This window comes from Hyperoodon ampullatus (assembly GCF_949752795.1).
Source record: "Hyperoodon ampullatus genome assembly, chromosome: 3".
NCBI lineage: Eukaryota > Metazoa > Chordata > Mammalia > Artiodactyla > Ziphiidae > Hyperoodon > Hyperoodon ampullatus.
Window position 1 is genome coordinate 11664731 of NC_136916.1, and position 22482 is coordinate 11687212.

At 42.7% G+C, this 22482-nt stretch overlaps 1 protein-coding gene across 6 annotated transcripts in view; it reads right to left on the bottom strand.

The window, feature by feature from the left end:
• KIAA1217 overlaps nt 1-22482 on the bottom strand; it is a gene marked incomplete at both ends in the record, with an annotated part of 334999 nt that overhangs the window by 158364 nt on the left and 154153 nt on the right. For all 6 annotated transcript variants that reach the window (XM_079700167.1, XM_079700164.1, XM_079700165.1 and 3 more), the window contains one exon: nt 19317-19515. In XM_079700167.1, coding sequence (XP_079556293.1) covers nt 19317-19515 — 199 coding nt within the window. The remainder of the gene's footprint in view (nt 1-19316; nt 19516-22482) is intronic.

Here is a 22482-nt window from a genome sequence, read left to right on the forward strand (position 1 = left end):
AGCAATTATTCTCATCCTAATTTTCCTGGCACACATATTATGCCCAACTGCTACTTGTATTAATTCTTGTCTTAATGGTTCTTATACACTATTACTGTTTTAAGCCAAATCAAATCTATTTTGGATGTAGAGAAGTATATTTATACCTTATACAGATAAGACTTGCCTTGCTTTCTTCTGTTGTCTTATGAAACTTGATGAAGAGTTCTTTTTTGAATAAGGGTATTTTAACATCAGAAAAAAAAAGCATAAACATTATCTAGGTCTCTGGGTTTGAATGGGGTTTCATGGCTGTGACAGAGAGAGAGATATAATTCACACTGGCTTATAGGCAGATTGATTTTCTGAAATGGCTTAGGAAACCGAAGTCACCTTTCCAGCTATTTAGCCCTATAGCTCCACCTGCAGTTTAGAAATGTTTGCTGTTAAGTTTACAAAAAGGTGACCTGTGGTCCAGGGTTAGCAACACCCCAGCTGTAAAGGAGGGAACAGAAACAGTACACCCCAAGTCTCCTGCAAGTCTTTTCATTGGTACTCAGCCAACAGACGGCAGACCCTGTAAATTAATGGTGGCTTGGGGAGGGCTCCGACCCTTAGATTCCACCAAACCTTCTATTCACCTTCATTGATGCTTTCCTTACCTGCACCCTGTCTGCAAAGCAATCCTCGAGATGTCGGTAAAGGGCACGGAACTCTGTAGGTACCGCATTAACTAAATCATTTCCTCAAAGTCTGAGAAATCTGTTCTAAAGTTTCAACCCAGGAATGTTAATAGCAAGGGATTTCGAAAGACATCTGACTAACTTTATTTTTTAAAGTAAGTACAAACAAATCATGAGTCTACACAATCTTTTGCAAGAACATTCTTTCATATGGGTGAATTTACGAGCCAAGTGGGTAAACTTGGATAAGTACTCCCTTCTTTCAGAAAACCTCATATATGAAAATCCAAGCTTATAAAGGAAAATTGGGGGGTGATTACTTCTATCACAAAAACATGTTTTGCTATACCAGAGGAATTCTTGAAATATTCCTTTCAGTGGTTAATTCCCAGTCCCAAATCCATTTTTTTCTCCCTTAGCTTAAAGATTGATTCCCTTTTTTTAAAAAAGTACCTTTCAGGACATTCATGATATCAAGTGCAAAAAAACTAAGAGACAATCTTTTTGACTCACCCGATATAGCCAAATAGAAGTACTCGAGGACTCCTGTCATTGAAAGGAAATTTCTTCGTAACTTCTCTCTTTCCTTATTCTCCAACGCCCCTTGGTCTACTTAATGTTTTTTACTGTGTGGGTGTTAGCAGTTCAGCATAGCTCATTTGCCAAATGAAATCTTATATGAAAGTACAACATTTACAGTAGAGAAAACTCCACAAAGCTTCAGAGCTCTGAGGAACACAGTTGGGGAACCACACCTCCAGTTCATTCTCCAGTTCACTGCCAAGGCTCTAAAAGTCATCAGTCTGTACCTACCACTATTTGCCATATTTTCTAGAACGTGAAGAAGGGGCAGGCACTACAACTCCTACAAAAACAGCAAATCAGACCCCATGTATCTGTCAGAGTTCAGTTGCAGAGAACTGAACCAACTCCAGCTTTAAGCAAAAAAAACAAACAAACAAAAACCCCAAACAGATTTATTAAATGGCTTGTGGAATCACTGAGCTGAATGTTCACTGGAGAACTGGGATGTTGCAGAACCCATTTGATGAGGAGGAAGCTTCCGGTCCACAGTCACAGCCCTGGACCACTGTGACTCCACTTTGGAAGTCAGGAAACTGCTGGTCCTCCTGAAAAGCCAGACCACACCTGTGCCCTCAGAAGGAGAAAAATGGATGCCTGGCACCCTGACTTTCAACCCTATCAAGTGAGTGACTGCCTAGAGACCTCTCAGCAAATGATGCTAAAGAAAACCCAAAGCCTCCACAAATGCCTTGGTCCCTACTTCCAGAACCCAGCGCATCTTCTATTCCAGAATGGGTCTGCCTTCCAGCCTCCAAAGTAAAGGGAGGCAGGCCAGAAGGAGATTGGAGTGGACCACACCAGACGGTCACCAAATCCTCCCACCCTGTCCACTGAGTTCCCAAGTTAGAGACGATCCTCTGACCTTTTCTTTGATTGCACCTTAAAAAGGTCAGGAATGTGCCCCAAAGCTACTGACCTGCAATCAAACTCTCTTCTGTAAATTTTAGTTTTTATAATATTACATGTCAATCACTACTGGCACTCAGGAAAACAAATTCCATAAGTGCTTCACTTACTCTATAGAGCAATACACATCTTTCCATTTGTCTGAAATTCATTTCTTTTTTTAACTATCCTAGGGATACCTCTTCATGCTCAATCTAATACGAGGCTCACAGTCTTTGCCCATAAACCTTCTTGGTTTTCTGCTTTACAGATGGATGTTTCCTCCATCTTTTTCTCTAACCTCCTACCCACTCTTCTGCACAGGAGGGGCGATTCTAACAACAGAGAACCTTCTGTTCCTTAAATATATCCCCACCAGCAAATGGTCACCATCACTGTTACCACCTTGAAATAAAAGAACAGCCACGAAGAAGTGACACACGTTGGGCAAGTTCTCCCTCAATCAGTCTAAAATCCTCCCGAGCCTTTTAAAATCATTCTTGCTTGTTGAGTCTGAGTGTTTAACAGGTAATTTGTTACAGAAATGGCAGCACCTCTGGCTGCCGGGCTGGTAAGGGAGGTGTCTTTTCCAAAGCTAACCATTCAGGATACGGTCAACCAAGGCATCTGGCTGCATGGGAGAAGGAAGTTGCTGTTCTTGTTTTCACATGAGTTTTATTTTCAGATTCCTGAGGGTACACAGAAGGGTGGGAACATCTTGTGGCTACCCTTTCCCCCGAGGCCGACCACAAAGAAGCCAGACAGCAGCCCCTGCCCGTGGTTGTATTCCAGACAGACATTTATAAGACAGCAATGATTAAAAGGAAACAACTCCATCATTAAGACCCAGACCTAATATCAGTGGGACAATTTTTCCAGGAAATTATTTCTAAAACTCAAATCTACTGCAAAACTGTTTTTACTTTCTTTTGTAGACTTCCTTTCTCCTAACGGTCTGTCTTTTCACTAAAGAGAGAGAGGTAAGCAGAAATGGCATAAATTCCACTGAGAATAATTTCATTTGGTCTCTGGATGGGTGGAGGGCATGGGGACCCCACCACTCTGTACAAGTGAAGATTTAGAGGTGATAGATTTTTGGAACCCGGTCACGTTATAAATCAGAGCCGCTGATCAAATTCTATCTTTATCTTTCTGCTTTGTAAATCTCCAAGAGTGACTAGTTGGTCCTCAGCATCAGAAAAGATGTCTGGGCTTTGCTGTCACTTGGTCCTGCCTGAAGTGCCAGAATGAGAAGCTCACATCTTGCATGCAGGACAGCACTGGAGAAAGAATATTATACAGACACCAGCGATGTCTAACTTCTCTGTCCTAAACAGCAGCTTAGGGCTAAATCTTCTCTCTCTTGCATGGCTTCCAAAAGCCTCTGTGCAATGCACCAAGCCCAGCCTCCCCCTGCTCCTCCCTTTCTACTACGCCAAAGTAGTAGAAAGGAGGGATTATCCAAGTGGAAAAATGATTAAGTTGGCAGGTTTATCTCCAGGCACAGGCTACCTAGAGTGAGAGCAAGGTTGCATCCCCTCCAGGGAGCAGGAGTGGTTGGAAGATTGGTCCAGATGGGGCTCCCAGAGCTGGGGAACGGCTCCAGTGACACACTGAGTATGTGCAGAAGGGAAGCCTGGGAGCTGGGCTTTCCCAACTCTGCCCCTTCTGGGCTCTGTGGCTGGAGGTCACCCCATGAGATGTGAAGTCCCTGGGGTGACACACAGGTAGCGACTGGGGTGAGGAGAGTGAGGCACTCTCCTCAGGTGCAAAATTTAAGGCTCCTCCCCACCAAACTCAATAATCAAGATAAAATAATATTTTAATGAGACATTTTTAAAAATCAAAATTAATGCAATAACCCATGATGAACCAACTATGACTATTTTAAATAAACACAAGATCAACAGGACTTGGGGGGTAGATCCTAAAATTCTGTGGATTAAGATAAAAGAAGAGAGGGCAGACAGCAGAAGCAAGAAGAACTACAATTCTGCAGCCTGTGGAATGAAAACCACATTCACAGAAAGATAGACAAAATGAAAAGACAGAGGACTATGTACCAGATGTAGGAACAAGATAAAATCCCCAGAAGAACAACTAAATGAACTGGAGATAAGCAACCTTCCAGAAAAAGAATTCAGAATAATGATAGTGAACATGATCCAGGACCCTGGCGAAAGGATGGAGGCAAAGATCGAGAAGACACAAGAAATGTTTAACAAAGACCTAGAAGAATTGAAGAACAAACAAACAGAGATGAACAATAAAATAACTAAGGGAAAAATACACTAGAAGGAATCAGTAGCAGAATAACTGAGAGAGAAGAATGGATAATTGATCTGGAAGACAGAATGGTGGAATTCACTGCCGCAGAACAGAATAAAGAAAGAAGAATGAAAAGAAATGAAGACAGCCTAGGAGACCTCTGGGACAACATTAAACACACCAAGATTTGCATTACAGGGGTCCCAGAAGGAGAAGAGGGCTAGAAGGGGCCTGAGAAAATGTTTGAAGAGATTATAGTCGCAACATTCCCTAACATGGAAAAGGAAATAGCCACCCAAGTCCAGGAAGTGCAGAGAGTCCCAGGCAGGATAAACCCAAGGAGAAACATGCCAAAACACATAGTAATCAAACTGACAAAAATTAAAGACAAAGAAAAATTATTAAAAGCAACAAGGGAAAAATGACAAATAACATACAAGGGAACTCCCATAAGGTTAACAGCTGATTTCTCAGCAGAAACTCTACAAGCCAGAAGGGAGTGGCATGATATACTTAAAGTGATGAAAGGGAAAAACCTACAACCAAGATTACTCTACCCGGAAGGGATCTCATTCAGATTCAATGGAGAAATCAAAAGCTTTACAGATAGGCAAAGGCTAAGAGAATTTAGCACCACCAAACCAGTTCTACAACAAATGCTAAAGGAACTTCTCTATGCAGGAAACACAAGAGAAGGAAAGGACTTACAATAACAAACGCAAAACAATTAAGAAAATGGTAATAGGAACATACATATTGATAACTACCTTAAATGTAAATGGACTAAATGCTCCAACCAAAAGACACAGGCTCACTGAATGGATACAAAAATAAGACCCATATATATATGCTGTCTACAAGAGACGCACTTCAGACCTAGCGACACATACAGACTGAAAGTGAGGGGATGGAAAAAAATATTCCATGCAAATGGAAATCAAAAGAAAGCTCAAGTAGCTATACTCATAGCAGATAAAAAGACTTTAAAATAAAGAATGTTACAAGAGACAAGGAAGGACACTACATAATGATCAAGGGATCAATCCAAGAAGAAGATAAAACAATTATAAATATACATGCACCCAATATAGGAGCACCTCAATACATAAGACAAATGCTAACAGCTATAAAAGAGGAAATCGACAGTAACACAGTAATAGTGGGGGACTTTATATCAATACAATCGTACCTCAAGAAACAAGAAAAATCTCAAATAAACGATCTAACCTTACACCTAAAGGAACTAGAGAAAGAATAACAAACAAAAAGCCCAGTTAGTAGAAGAAAAGAAATCATAAAGATCAGAGCAGAAATAAGCAAAATAATAGCAAAGATCAATAAAACTAAAAGCTGGTTCTTTGAGAAGATAAACAAAATTGATAAACCTTTAGCCACACTCATCAAGAGTGAGAGGACTCAAATCAATAAAATTAGAAATGAAAAAGGAGACGTTACAATGGACACTGCAGAAATACAAAGCATCATAAGAGATTACTACAATTAACTCTGTGCCAATAAAATGGACAACTTGGAAGAAATGAACAAATTCTTAGAAAGGAATAACCTTTGAAGACTGAACCAGGAGGAATAGAAAATATGAACAGACCAATCACAAGTAATGAAATTGATACTGTGATTAAAAATCTTGCAACAGAGGGATCCGGAGGAAGATGGCGGAAAAGTAAGACGCGGAGGTCACCTTCCTCCCCACAGATACATCAGAAATTCATCTACACATGGAGCAACTCCTACAGAACACCTACTGAACGCTGACAGAAGACCTCAGACCCCCCAAAAGGCAAGAAACTCCCCACATACCTGGGTAGGGCAAAAGAAAGAAGAATAAACAGAGACAAAAGGATAGGGACGGGACCTGCACCAGTGGGAGGGAGCCGTGAAGGAGGAAAGGTTTCCACACACTAGGAGCCCCTTCGCGGGCGGAGACTGCGGGTGGCGGAGGGGGAAAGCTTCGGAGTAGCCGAGGAGAGCACAGCAACAGGGGTGCGGACGGCAAGGCGGAGAGATTCCCACAGAGGATCGGTGCCAACCGGCACTCACCAGCCCGAGAGGCTTGTCTGCTCGGCCGCCGGGGCGGGCAGGGCTGGGAGCTGAGGCTCGGGTATCGGGTTTCGGTCGGAGCGCAGGGAGAGGACTGGGGCTGGCGGCAGGAAGGGAGCCTGAAGGGGTTGGTGCGCCGCGGCTAGCCCGGAGGGAGTCCGGGGAAAAAGTCTGGAGCTGCCGAAGAGGCAAGAGACTTTTTCTTCCCTTTTGTTTCCTGGTGCACGAGGAGAGGGCATTAAGAGCGCTGCTTAAAGAAACTCCAGAGACAGGCGCGAGCCGCGGCTAAGAGCGCGGACCCCAGAGACGGGCGTGGGACACTGGGGCTGCTGCTGCCGCCGCCACAAGGCCTGTGTGCGAGCGCAGGTCACTGTCCACCCCCCCTTCCGGGGAGCCTGTGCATCCCGCCACTGCCGGGGTCCCGGGACTCAGAGACGGCTTCCCCAGGAAAGCGCACGGAGCGCCTCGGGCTGGTGCAACGTCACGCCGGCCCCTGCCGCCGCAGGCCCGCCCCGCACTGCGTGCCCCTCCCTCCCCTCGGCCTGAGTGAGCCAGAGCCCCCGAATCAGCGGCTCCTTTAAACCCGTCCTGCCTGAGCGAAGAACGGACGCCCTCCGGCGACCTACACGCAAAGGCGGGGCCAGGTCCAAGGCTGAGACCCGGGAGCTGTGAGAGCAGAGAAGAGACAGGGAAATCTCTCTGTGCAGCCTCGGAGTCAGCGGATTAAAGCTCCACGGTCCGCTTGATGTGCCCTGCGTCTGTGGAGTGCATGAATGGACAGTGAATCATCCCAAATTGAGGAGGTGGACTTTGAGGACAAGATTTAAGATTTTTTCCCCTTTTACTTTTTTTACAACGAATTATCCCAAATTAAGGAGGTGGACTTTGAGAGCAAGATTTCAGACTTTTTCCCCTTTTCCTCTTTTTACAACAAATTATCCCAAATTGAGGAGGTAGACTTGGAGAGCAAGATTTTCGAATTTTTTCCCCCTGTTCTCTTTTTGTGAATGTGTATGTGTATGCTTCTGTGTGAGACTTTCTCTGTATAGCTTTGCTTCCACCATAGGTCCCAGGGTTCTATCTGTCCGTTTTTTTTTCCCAATAATTACTTTTTTATTTTTCATAATGCTACTATATTTTATACTTTATTCTGTTTTACTTTATCGTCTCTTTCTTTTTTTCCTACCTTCCCTTCCTCCCTCCCTCCCTCCGCCCCTTTCTTTCTTTCTTTCCTTCCTCCCTCCCTCCCTCCCGTCTGTCTTTCTTTCTTCCTTTCTTTCCTCCCTCCCTCCCTCCCTTCTTTCTTCCTTTCACTCTTTCTTTTTCTTTCCTTCCTCACTCCCTCCCTCCTTTCTTTCTTTCCGTCCTTCCTCCCTCCCTCCCTTTCTTCCTTTCTTTCTTCCTTCCTTCCTTCCTTTCTTTCCTTCTTCCTTTCTTTCTCTCTCTCTTTCTTTCTTCTACTAATTCTTTCTTTCTACTTTTTCTCCCTTTTATTCTGAGCCGGGTAGATGAAAGGCTCTTGGTGCTGCAGCCAGGAGTCAGTGCTGTGCCTCTGAAGTGGGAGAGCCAACTTCAGGACACGGGTCCACAAGAGACCTCCCAGCTCCACATAATATCAAGCGGGAAAATCTCCCAGAGATCTCCATCTCAACACCAGCACCCAGCTTCACTCAACGACCAGCAAGCTACAGTGCTGGTCACCCTATGCCAAGCGACTAGCAAGAGGGGAACACAACTCCACCCATTAGCAGAGAGGCTGCCTAGAAACATAATAAGGCCACAGGCACCCCAAAACACACCACCAGACGTGGACCTGTCCACCAGAAAGACAAGATCGAGCCTCATCCACCAGAACACAGGCACTAGTCCCCCCCACCAGGAAGCCTACACAACCTACTGAAACAACCTTAGCCACTGGGGACAGACACCAAAAACAACGGGAACTACGAATCTGCAGCCTGCAAAAAGGAGACCCAAAACAAAGGAAGATAAGCAAAATGAGAAGACAGAAAAACACACAGCAGGTGAAGGAGCAAGATAAAAACCTACCAGACCTAACAAATGAAGAGGTAATAGGCAGTCTACCTGAAAAAGAATTCAGAATAATGATAGTAAAGATGATCCAAGATTCTATTTCCATGATCCAAAATCTTGGAAATAGAATAGACAAAATGCAAGAAACAGTTAACAAGGACCTAGAAGAACTAAAGATGAATCAAGCATCAATTAAAAACACAATAAGGGCTTCCCTGGTGGCGCAGTGGTTGAGAGTCCGCCTGCATATGCAGGGGACACGGGTTCGTGCCCCGGTCCGGGAGGATCCCACATGCCGCGGAGCGGCTGGGCCCGTGAGCCATGGCCGCTGAGCCTGTGCGTCCGGAGCCTGCGCTCCGCAAGGGGAGAGGCCACAACAGTGAGAGGCCCGCGTAACGCAAAAAAAAAAAAAAAAAAAAAAAAAAAACACAATAAATGAAATGAAAAATACTCTAGATGGGATCAATAGCAGAATAACTGAGGCAGAAGAACGGATAAGTGAGGTGGAAGATAAAATAGTGGAAATAACTGATGCAGAGCAAAATAAAGAAAAAAGAATGAAAAGAACAGAGGACAGTCTCAGAGACCTCTGGGACAACATTAAACGCACCAACATTCGAATTACAGGGGTTCCAGAAGAAGAAGAGAAAAAGAAAGGGACTGAAAATATTTGAAGAGATTATAGTTGAAAACTTCCCTAATATAGGAAAGGAAATAGTTAATCAAGTCCAGGAGGCACAGAGAGTCCCATACAGAATAAATCCAAGGAGAAATATGCCAAGACACATATTAATCAAACTGTCAAAAATTAAACACAAAGAAATCATATTAAAAGCAGTAAGGGAAAAACAACAAATAACACACAAGGGAATCCCCATCAGGTTAACAGCTGATCTCTCAGCAGAAACTCTACAAGCCAGAAGGGAGTGGCAGGACATAATTAAAGTGATGAAGGAGAAAAACCTGCAACCAAGATTACTCTACCCAGCAGGGATCTCATTCAGATTTGATGGAGAAATTAAAACCTTTACAGACAAGCAAAAGCTGAGAGAGTTCAGCACCACCAAACCAGCTTTACAACAAATGCTAAAGGAACTTCTCTAGGCAAGAAACACAACAGAAGGAAAAGACCTACAATAACGAACCCAAAACAATTAAGGAAATGGGAATAGGAACATACATATCAATAATTACCTTAAATGTAAATGGACTAAATGCTCCCACCAAAAGACACAGAGTGGCTGAATGGATACAAAAACAAGACCCATATATATGCTGTCTACAAGAGACCCACTTCAGACCTAGAGACACATACAGACTGAAAGTAAGGGGATGGAAAAAGATATTCCATGCAAATGGAAATCAAGAGAAAGCTGGAGTAGCAATTCTTATATCAGACAAAATAGACTTTAAAATAAAGACTATTAGAAGAGACAAAGAAGGACACTACATAATGATAAAGGGATCGATCCAAGAAGAACATATAACAATTGTAAATATTTATGCACCCAACACAGGAGCACCTCAATACATAAGGCAAATACTAACAGCCATAAAAGGAGAAATCTACAGTAACACAATCATAGTAGGGGACTTTAACACCCCACTTTCACCAATGGACAGATCATCCAAAATGAAAATAAATAAGGAAACACAAGCTTTAAATGATACATTAAACAAGATGGACTTCATTGATATTTATAGGACATTCCATCCAAAAACAACAGAATACACATTTTTCTCAAGTGCTCATGGAACATTCTCCAGGATAGATCATATCTTGGGTCACAAATCAAGCCTTGGTAAATTTAAGAAAATTGAAATTGTATCAAGTATCTTTTCTGACCACAATGCTACGAGACTAGACATCAATTACAGGAAAAGATCTGTAAAAAATACAAACACATGGAGGCTAAACAATACACTACTCAATAATGAAGTGATCACTGAAGAAATCAAAGAGGAAATAAAAAAATACCTAGAAACAAATGACAATGGAGACACAACGACCCAAAACCTATGGGACTCAGCAAAAGCAGTTCTAAGGGGGAAGTTTATAGCAATACAATCCCACCTTAAGAAACAGAAAACATCTCGAGTAAACAACCTGACCCTGCACCTAAAGCAATTAGAGAAAGAAGAACAAAAAACCCCCAAAGTTAGCAGAAGGAAAGAAATCATAAAGATCAGATCAGAAATAAATGAAAAAAAATGAAGGAAATGATAGCAAAGATCAATAAAACTAAAAGCTGGTTCTTAGAGAAGATAAACAAAATTGATAAACCATTAGCCAGACTCATCAAGAAAAAGAGGGAGAGGACTCAAATCAATAGAATTAGAAATGAAGAAGGAGAAGTAACAACTGACACTGCAGAAATACAAAAGATCATGAGAGATTACTACAAGAAACTCTATGCCAATAAAATGGACAACCTGGAAGAAATGGACAAATTCTTAGAAATGCACAACCTGCCAAGACTGAATCAGGAAGAAATAGAAAATATGAATAGACCAATCACAAGCACTGAAATTGAAACTGTGATTAAAAATCTTCCAACAAACAAAAGCCCAGGACCAGATGGCTTCACAGGCGAATTCTATCAAACATTTAGAGAAGAGCTAACACCTATCCTTCTCAAACTCTTCCAAAATATAGCAGAGGGAGGAGCACTCCCAAACTCATTCTACGAGGCCACCATCACCTTGATACCAAAACCAGGCAAGGATGTCACAAAGAAAGAAAACTACAGGCCAATATCACTGATGAACATAGATGCAAAAATCCTCAACAAAATACTAGCAAACAGAATCCAACAGCACATTAAAAGGATCATACACCATGATCAAGTGGGGTTTATTCCTGGAATGCAAGGATTCTTCAATATACGCAAATCAATCAATGTGATACACCATATTAACAAATTGAAGAAGAAAAACCATATGATCATCTCAATAGATGCAGAGAAAGCTTTCGACAAAATTCAACAGCCATTTATGATAAAAACCCTGCAGAAAGTAGGCATAGAGGGAACTTTCCTCAACATAATAAAGGCCATATATGACAAACCCACAGCCAACATCGTCCTCAATGGTGAAAAACTGAAACCATTTCCACTAAGATCAGGAACAAGACAAGGCTGCCCACTCTCACCACTCTTTTTTTTTTTTTTTTTTTTTTTTTTTTCGGTACGCAGGCCTCTCACCGTTGTGGCCTCTCCAGTTGCGGAGCACAGGCTCCGGACGTGCGGGCTCAGCGGCCATGGCTCACAGGCCTAGCCGCTCTGCGGCATGTGGGATCTTCCCGGACCAGGGCACGAACCCGTGTCCCCTGCATCGGCAGGCGGACTCTCAACCACTGCGCCACCAGGGAAGCCCCTCACCACTCTTATTCAACTTAGTTTTGGAAGTTTTAGCCACAGCAATCAGAGAAGAAAAGGAAATAAAAGGAATCCAAATTGGAAAAGAAGAAGTAAAGCTGTCACTGTTTGCAGATGACATGATACTATACATAGAGAATCCTAAAGATGCTACCAGAAAACTACTAGACCTAATCAATGAATTTGGTAAAGTAGCAGGATATAAAATTAATGCACAGAAATCTCTGGCATTCCTGTACACTAGTGATGAAAAATCTGAAAGTGAAATCAAGAAAACACTCCCATTTACCATTGCAACAAAAAGAATAAAATATCTAGGAATAAACCTACCTAAGGAGACAAAAGACCTGTATGCAGAAAATTATAAGACACTGATGAAAGAAATTAAAGATGATACAAATAGATGGAGAGATCTACCACGCTCCTGGATTGGAAGAATCAATATTGTGAAAATGACTCTACTACCCAAAGCAATCTACAGATTCAATGCAATCCCTATCAAACTACCACTGGCATTTTTCACAGAACTAGAGCAAAAAATTTCAAAATTTGTTTGGAAAAACAAAAGACCCCGAATAGCCAAAGCAATCTTGAGAACGAAAAACGGAGCTGGAGGAATCAGGCTCTCTGACTTCAGACTATACTACAAAGCTACAGTAATCAAGACAGTGTGGTACTGGCATAAAAACAGAAAGATAGATCAGTGGATCAGGATAGAAAGCCCAGAGATAAACCCACGCACATATGGCCAACTTATCTTTGATAAAGGAGGCAGGAATGTACAGTGGAGAAAGGACAGCCTCTTCAATAAGTGGTGCTGGGAAAACTGGACAGGGACATGTAAAAGTATGAGATTAGATCATTTCCCTAACACCATACACAAAAATAAGCTCAAAATGGATTAAAGACCTAAATGTAAGGCCAGAAACTATCAAACTCTTAGAGGAAAACATAGGCAGAACACTCCATGACATAAATTACAGCAAGATCCTTTTGGACCCACCTCCTAGAGAAATGGAAATAAAAACAAAGATAAACAAATGGGACCTAATGAAACTTCAAAGCTTTTGCACAGCAAAGGAAACCATAAACAAGACCAAAAGACAACCCTCAGAATGGGAGAAAATATTTGCAAATGAAGCAACTGACAAAGGATTAATCTCCAAAATTTATAAGCAGCTCATGCAGCTCAATATCAGAAAAACAAACAACCCAATCCAAAAATGGGCAGAAGACTTAAACAGGCATTTCTCCAAAGAAGATATACAGACTGCCAACAAACACATGAAAGAATGCTCAACATCATTAATCATTAGAGAAATGCACATCAAAACTACAATGAGATATCATCTCACACCAGTCAGAATGGCCATCATCAAGAAATCTACAAACAATAAATGCTGGAGAGGGTGTGGAGAAAAGGGAACACTCTTGCAGTGCTGGTGGGAATGTGAATTGGTACAGCCGCTATGGAGAACAGTATGGAGGTTCCTTAAAAAACTAAAAATAGAACTACCATACGACCCAGCAATCCCACTACTGAGCATATACCCTGAGAAAACCATAATTCAAAAAGAGACATGTACCAAAATGTTCATTGCAGCTCTATTCACAATAGCCCGGAGATGGAAAGAACCTAAGTGTCCATCATCGGATGAATGGATAAAGAAGATGTGGCACATATATACAATGGAATATTACTCAGCCATAAAAAGAAACGAAACTGAGCTATTTGTAATGAGGTGGATAGACCTAGAGTCTGTCATACAGAGTGAAGTAAGTCAGAAAGAGAAAGACAAATACCGTATGCTAACACATATATATGGAATTTAAGGAAAAAAATGTCATGAAGAACTTAGGGGTAAAACAGGAATAGAGACACAGACCTACTGGGGGTGGGCTTGGGGATATGGGGGGGCTGGGCTGTGACGGGGCAGGGGAGAGGCATGGACGTGTATACACTGCCGGGCGTGGGGTGGATGGATGGTGGGGGGTGGCCGCGTGGCGCGGGGGGATCGGCTCGGTGCTTTGTGGCCGCCTGGAGGGGTGGGATGGGGAGGGTGGGAGGGAGGGAGACGCAGGAGGGAGGGGATGTGGGAACAGATGTATATGTATGACTGATTCACTTTGTTGTAAAGCAGAGACTAATAAAAAAAAAAAAGAAAAAAAAAATCTTCCAACAAACAAAAGTCCAGGATCAGACGGTTTCACAGGTGAATTCTATCAAACATTTAGAGAAGAGCTAACACCCATCCTTCTCAAACTCTTCCGAAAAATTGCAGAGGAATGAACACTCACAAACTCATTCTACGAGGCCACCATCACCCTGATACCAAAACCAGGCGAAGATACTACAAAAAGAGAAAATTACAGACCAATATCACTGATGAATATAGATGCAAAAATCCTCAACAAAATACTAGCAAACAGAATCCAACAACACATTAAAAGGATCATACACCATGATCAGGTAGGATTTATCCCAAGGATGCAAGCATTCTTCAATATATGCAAATCAATGTGATACACCATACTAACAAACTGAAGAATAAAAACCATATGATCATCTCAATAGAAGCAGAAAAAGCTTTTGAATTTTGTCAAATTATGATAAAAACTCTTGATAACTCTTGATAAAAACTCTCCAGAAAGCAGGCATAGAGGGAACCTACCTCAGTATAATAAAGGCCATATATGACAAACCAATAGCCAACATCATTCGCGATGGTGAAAAACCAAAAGCATTTCCTCTAAGATCACAAACAACACAAGGATGTCCACTCTCGCTACTATTATTCAACATAGTTTTGGAAGTCCTAGCCATGGCAATCAGAGAAGAAAGAGAAATAAAAGGAATCCAAATCAGAAAAGAACAAGTAAAGCTGTCACTGTTTGCAGATGACATGGTACTATACATAGAGAATCCTAAAGGTGCCAGCAGAAAACTACTAGAGCTAATCAATGAATCTGGTAAAGTTGCAGGATACAAAATTAATGCACAGAAATCTCTTGCATTCCTATACACTAACAATGAAAAATCAGAAAGAGAAATTAAGGAAACAATCCCATTCACCATTGAAACAGAAAGAATAAAATACTTAGTGATAAACCTACGTAAGGAGGTAAAAGACCTGTACTCAGAAAATTATAAGACACTGATGAAAGAAATCAAAGATGACACAAACAGATGGAGAGATATACCATGTTCTTGGATTGGAAGAATCAATATTGTGAAAATAACTCTACTACCCAAAGCAATCTACAGATTCAGTGCAATCCCTTTCAAATTACCAATGGCATTTTTTACAGAACTAGAACAAAAAATCTTAAAATCTGTATGGAGACAAAAAATACCCTGAATAGCCAAAACAATCTTGAGGGAAAAAAATGGAGCTGGGGCTTCCCTGGTGGCGCAGTGGTTGGGAGTCCGCCTGCCGATGCAGGGGACACGGGTTCGTGCCCTGGTCTAGGAAGATCCCACATGCCGCGGAGCGGCTGGGCCCGTGAGCCATGGCCGCTGAGCCTACGCGTCCGGAGCCTGTGCTCCGCAACGGGAGAGGCCACAACAGTGAGAGGCCCATGTACCGCCAAAAAAAAAAAAAAAAAAAAAAAAAACAGAGCTGGAGGAATCATACTCCCTGACTTCTGACTATACTACAGAGCTACAGTAATCAAGACAATATGGTACTGGCACAAAAACGGAAATACAGATCAATGGAACAGGATAGAAAGCCCAGATAAACCCATGTACCTATGGTCAACTAATCTGTGACAAAGGAGGCAAGGATATACAATGGAGAAAAGACAGCCTCTTCAATAAGTGGTTCTGGGAAAACTGGACAGCTACATGTAAAATAATGAAATTAGAACACTCCCTAACACCATACACACAAATAAACTCAAAGTGGATTAAAGACCTAAATGTAAGGTCAAACACCAGAAAAGTCTCAGAGGAAAACATAGGAAGAACACTCTTTGACATATATCACAGCAAGATCTTTTTTGACCCACCTCATAAAGTAATGAAAATAAAAACAGAAATAAACAAATGGGTCCTAATGAAACTTAAAAGCTTTTGCACAGCAAAGCAACCTATAAACAAGACAAAAAGACAACCCTCAGAATGGGAGAAAATATTTGCAAATGAATCAACGGACGAAGGATTAATCTCCAAAATATTCAAACAGCTCATGCAGCTCAGTATTAAAAAAAACAAACAACCCAGTCAAAAATTGGGCAGAAGACCTAAATAGACATTTCTCCAAAGAAGACATACAGATGGCCAAGAGGCACATGAAAAGCTGCTCAACACATCACTAATTATTAGAGGAATGCATATCAAAACTACAGTGAGGTATCACCTCATACCAGTTAGAATGGGCATCATCAGAAATTCTACAAACAAATGCTGGAGAGAGTGTGGAGAAAAGGGAACCCTCTTGCACTGTTGGTGTGAATGTAAAGTGATACAGCCACTATGGAGAACAGTATGGAGGTTCCTTAAAAAACTAAAAATAGAATTACCATATGATCCAGCAATCCCACTACTGGGCATATACCCTGAGAAAACCATAATTCAAAAGGACACATGTACCCCAATGTTCACTGCAGCTCTGTTTACAATAGCCAGGTCATGGAAGCAACCTAAATGCCCACTGACAGACGAATGGAGAAAGAAGATGTGGTACACATATACAATGGAATATTACTCAGCCATAAAAAGGAACGAAATCGGGTCATTTGTAGAGATGTGGATGGACCTCGAGAGTGTTATATAGAGTGAACTAAGTCAGAAAGAGAAAAACAAATATCATATATTAACGCATATATGTGGAATCTGGAAAAATGGTACAGATGAAATGGTTTTCAAGGCAGAAATAGAGGCACAGATGTAAAGAACAAACATATGGACACTAAGGGGGGAAAGTGGTGGGGAGGGGGTTGGGGAGGATGGTGGTGGGATGAATTGGGAGATTGGGATTGATACATATACACTAATATGCATAAAATAGATAACTAATAAGAAACAGCTGTATAAAAAAATAATAAAATTTTACAAAAAGATAGAATGACATTGTACAGATCCCAAAGGAAACGCTGGCCTTCCATGTGGCACCAAGAGTGGATTTGCAGGAGGTCCCAGCTCAGTCTCCATCTGTAGTCTCTGAGGCCTGGGGTCCTGTTTGCGCTTCGCCACCGAGATGCTGGGGGACCCCGCTGCTCCTGGTCCAGGGCTCTCTGGGGAGCTTGCTCTTCCCAGGAGCCCATGTCTGTGTGTTAAATACAGCCAGGCACACGGGAATTTTCCTGAACACAAGGCTAGCAAGGCCCCTGGCAGGGAGATTGTGTTTAGACTCTCCCTGACTCACACTTTCCTGTTTATTTCCCATCCCGGCTCAACTGAATTATGCTGTGAAGGCCAGGTGCAGCCGCAAGGACATTCCCAAATTGGCCACAGAGAGGCGGTCAAGGGCAGCACCAAGCCGCCGGCCCAGGGCCAGCCTCATTTTCTGACCCCAGGGCTCCCCTCACTGGAGCAAACTTCTCATTCCTCTCCTCTCCCTGTGTTCCTTTGTTTCTATCCATGAGTTGTGGAAATCACTGGCCAAAAACATTCTCCTGCAGCTGGAAGAATAAGTACCTCCTATGCATTTTGAATCTGCTGTGACTCGCCAGAACTTCACAGCAAGGTGTGCTCAGCGTAAAGCAGCATTTCGCCAAACTGCAGCCACCCCATGAGAAAACACCAGCCACCCTCAGCAATTCCTAGGGCAAGGCTGCCATCAGCTCCTGCAGCCCCTGGACCCAGAGACTTGCTTCCTAAAGGCAGCCAGTATCTACCTGCATTGCCAACTGCACTTGGCTGTGGGGCAAATTCCTGCCTGCAAGACAGAGGGTCCATTATTCCACAGACTCGCTGTTCCCCAGGTATGGGGAAGCGCACAGGCATTTGTTTTTATCTTTCATTCTACTTTGCAAAGCACAGGCTATCTTTACAGAGACCTGAACCTCATTCATTTCCTGCAAAGCACAGAGGAGAAATTCCACTCCTTGGCAGGCTCCTGTGCTCCTGCCTCAAGCATGAGTGGGGTTAAGAGAACACTAAGCTCTGTAGTCCAGATGGAAAGCCCCAGCCTGTGTCATCTTGACACTGCCCCAGCCCTGTATGCTCCCTGAGTGCACCACACCCCTGCAAGTCCCATGCCTTCACTGGTAAATGGAGTTAACAGGAACTGCAGGGGCTTCCCACTTCTGCCATTTAATTAACTATGCAACCTCAAAAAACAAAAACCAGATTTTCTGGGGCTTTCATCTTTCATTTGTAAAATGACAACCCTGGATGATTAAACTAAGATGAAGTATACAAAGTCTAACGTTAAAAATTAATATGAGTAATACAAGTAATAACAGGGGTTTTTTGTTTGTTTGTTTGTTTGTTTCTGTTTTTGCTCAGAAGAGCTAGGACAATGTCTGAACCCAATCTGCTCTGGTTATCATCTGCAACCGAGGAAACAAAACCAGGATGCCTCCCCACGTCCCTCTCTTTCCTTCTTCAAGCAAGGCATCTGCTCAGTTTTAAGAGGCAGAATGCAGCCCTCTTCTGCCGAGGCCAGACCCTGAAGCCTTCTGCGGGTTGACCCTGTTTCTGTCCCCTCTTTTCCTGACCACAAACGTCTGAAAAACACAGGTACCGACTCAGAACCTTGAGATGGCAGGTTAAGCGTATGAAACACCAGCACAATTTGCAGAAAGGTCTAAATCTTTATGGCCCTGTACCTTTTGTTAAGGGGCTAGGAGGAAGAAAGAAAGCACAGCAAGATAGAAAGTGAATATCCAATATGAAAAAGCAAATGATAAGTGAAGGCAGAGGATAGAATCCTGGTTTTCCTAAAAGCTTATTGAAAGACAAGGCTATGCCAAACTCTTACCAAACCCCTCCACCCTTTCGTGTGGTGGTAGAGAAAACAGCCCTGTGTTTCTGGCTTTCCTTACCAGTCATGGGAGTGTTGGCCACCTTGTACCTCTTCTTCCTGGAGCCATTCATGTCCTCCCCTGGACTGCCAGACAGTGGAGTGGGGCTCACACCCCATCCGTCCACAATTCTGAAACTGTGCAGGAGGTTCCCTGCAAAATGAGGCTCATTCTGTAATCCAGACCTTGCTATTCCTTATACCAGGAATATCGACAGGCACTGCTAGTCTCTTGTTTGAGTGACTAAGCCCAGCCAGTTCTGAATGTGCCCAGCCCCAAAGACCGGTTGGACTTGCTGCTTCTTCAGCAGGTAACTCCTCAAGGCTTGATGTTAAATCAACAGAGTTTCTGAGTAGTTTGTGTGTTTACAAATCAAGATCAAATTAACACCCAGATGATGCAGGGGTATGTGTTCAGAAGTATAAACATACACACATGCAGTAATAAAAATTAGAAACTGCCTTTTGAAGCTTACCCAGAGATCTTTCTTTCGTCTGGTTGGTCGACCTCACCACTGGAAGGCTTGCTCGAGTCCGGCTGCCTCTGGAAAAAGGACTTGGAGTTTCTCCCTCAGACATGGCTTCCAAAGAATCTCCAGACGCCTCTGATAAATGCTCTACTGGGTCACCCAAGTTGGGAGGTTGAGGACTGTGAGACAGTTTGGGGCTTCTTGTCTGCAAAAGGCGTTTGAAAGAAAGTGGAAAATTGCCTATGATTAATTATGCTGAAAATATGTTTAATGCCATCAAGGTCTACTAATCTGGAAAAACAACATGGCAACGAGAAAAAGTCCATCAGAAGGACTAGATACAAAAATAAAGACAGAGTGGGTCAAAGTATCAGTTGTGAAAGTGAGTGAGAGAAAGAAGTCCATGAGTATTCCATTAAGATTTTTATCACTGGACATCTACTGTGCAAATGCCATTTCAAGCAAGGCATTGAAGACAAGCCACATTACAGGGAAGAACGATAGCAAATCAATTCCTTTGGCCAAATTCTAGTCGTTGTTATGATCACAGCAGATGGGACTGTGCACATTTGTATCACCTAACACGGACGATGCACTTGCACCAGAGTAAACTGAACACACCCAGTTCTTTAAACTCTTCTATTAAGACTGTTTCCAAAATCAGTAAAATATCATTGTGAGGGAGATATTTCCATCACAGTTGATTTTTTTTCTTTTGAGGCAGAAATCCCATAATTTGGATTATGTCTAGTTTTGGTTATTACTTACCTCGCCAATCAACAGACAGTATCTATAATAACTTACACACACACAATACAAGATTTAATTTCTCTCTTGGTTATCTATACTGTAATGGCAAGGCACTGAATGTGTAAAACACTCATCATCTATGTTGGTCAGTAACGTTCCTTGAACATATACTGAGCACTGTGGGCGATTCAGAGACAGACAGACGTCATGTTGCCTGATGTGAATGAGTTTCAAAACTAATTGGTGAAATGAATGAAGGACAACAAATAACACAAGATAATGTAAAATTAAGTTTAAACCACGAAGTGTGTGGTACGTCCATTCATCCTTTCAACAGACACCTATTGAGGGCCTACTATGTTCCAGGCACCTGCTAGGTACCTGCTAGCACATGCTAGGTACTGGGAACAGAACGACAGGCAAAAGAGACATGATCCTGCCCTCATGGTACTTACAGTCGAGTCAGGGGACAGACACTGAAGACATTGACAGTGTGTAACCCAGGCTGGGGAGGGGGTGTATGTGGGTGCAAAGTTGGAAAAGCAAGTAAACTGTGACCTCAAGGATGAGGGAAGTTGGGAGGAGGGGGGCAAGCCAGGGGGTGGGGTGAAAAGAAAAAGGCATTCCAGGTGGAAGGGACAGCATGTGCAAAGTCCCTGAGGCAGAAAGAAGTGGCAAGTACTGGAGACATGGTGGGAATGGAGACCAGAAGAGCCCAGATCTCATGGAGCCTTGGCGTCAAGGGGAGAATTTTCAATGTGACTCTAAGATACCAGAATGCCACTGAGGTATCTGAGGCAGGGAAAAGGGGGAGGTGGCCAGGATCAGATACATTTTTCATAAGATCATTTGGGCTATTGTCTGGAGGCTGGAGATTATACGTGTAGAAGGTCAAAGAAAGGGAGTCAGTGAAACTGGGGGACTTAAGATGAATGAATGCATGGTCTCAGCTTTCCCCCTCCCAAAGCCTGCCCCTGCTTTCATTACAATTCCAGGCAAACTGATCTGAATTAATCAGCAGGTGAGTTTTCTCTTGCTAAGATGCCAAAGGTGCTGATGGGCTGGTCGTGGGACACAGGCAGTCCCCAGGAGCCAGGTATTTTTTTTTGGGGGGGGGGTTGCATTCCTTAATGTCCTCTTAAGTCTTCCTAAGGATGCATTTTGAAGTTAAAAACACCAAAGCACTTAACTGTCAAGGTAGGACCAGCTTTGTGGGTGTACAAGCGACCTAGCATTTAAAAGTGTTCTGGGCTTGGTTTCATGCTCTGCTGTGGCCGTCTTGAAACCCTTAATAATTTTTTGGAACAAGATACACTAAGAGTTATATATAGCCGGTCCTGCCTCAAGGCTTCAGCTACAGAACTCTTTCAGGGATGCGCCAGGTGTGCCTGATGTTCTAGGGGAGCCCTTTGAGGATGCGATGATCAGTTCCTTTCCCTTTTCTTGCTAAAAGTACCAGGAGACCCCTCTTGGCAGGAGCACTACTGTATTTATCTAGACACCCACACCTGCTACACCTCTTAGGACATTTCCACAGAAGAAAACAGGAGTAAGGTCAGCACATAGCCCCCTGCATCGAGGTGGCCAGCCTCGGTGTTCCACAGGAAACTCTCAGCTCAGATGACATGCCCACATCATGGCCAGAAAGGACACCCATGAACGGTTAACTTGTCTCTTTGCTTTGGGTTAATGTTTCCGTGCAAGGCCCCAGAGTGGTTTCTTTTTCATAAAGTCTGCTTGGGTTACAAAGATTGGGATCTGGCTTTGGCACTCCTTAAGAGTATTACTAGACTTAAAAAAAAAACAACAAACCTAAATCACTGCCCAGCTCACCAAGAGTTATGTAAATTCATATGGTCTTCAGTGAAGTAGACAGCTGGTTACTATGCTTAGCAGAATATCAAGCTCAAATGTCCTCAGCCCTGACTTAAAAAAAAAAGAAAGAAAGAAAGAAAGAAAATACATTCAGTTTAGCAAAATAGCCAAGAAATAATATTACTTGAAGCAACATGGCTACAATGACAACCTCTGGTGTTTGGTCATCTTTGCAGCCCACGGAAGACACAATGCATTTGATGAGTTGTCATTTTCCATTGCAAAAGGCAATAATCCTTGAAGAAAATCAAAATCAAATTTCTATTTCTTGTTCAGGGTCATCGTGGTCGGAGTATGTATAAAAATAAAGATATAAGGGCTCAATCCTTTTTTTTTTTTAACCTTCCTAAACACAGCTATTCAGTTCCAAATATAAACTCCTGCTCTCGTTAGCATGTCATTCACTTTCTCACTGCAAACTATCACTGCATATTAGCAATCTTCTCACGCCGTGCTCTCCCCTCAGATGCCAGCTCGATGCTGAGACATCATTTAGGGAAGAAAAGAGACAATGCAAGTTGCTGACACTGGTGTCAGATACCCTATG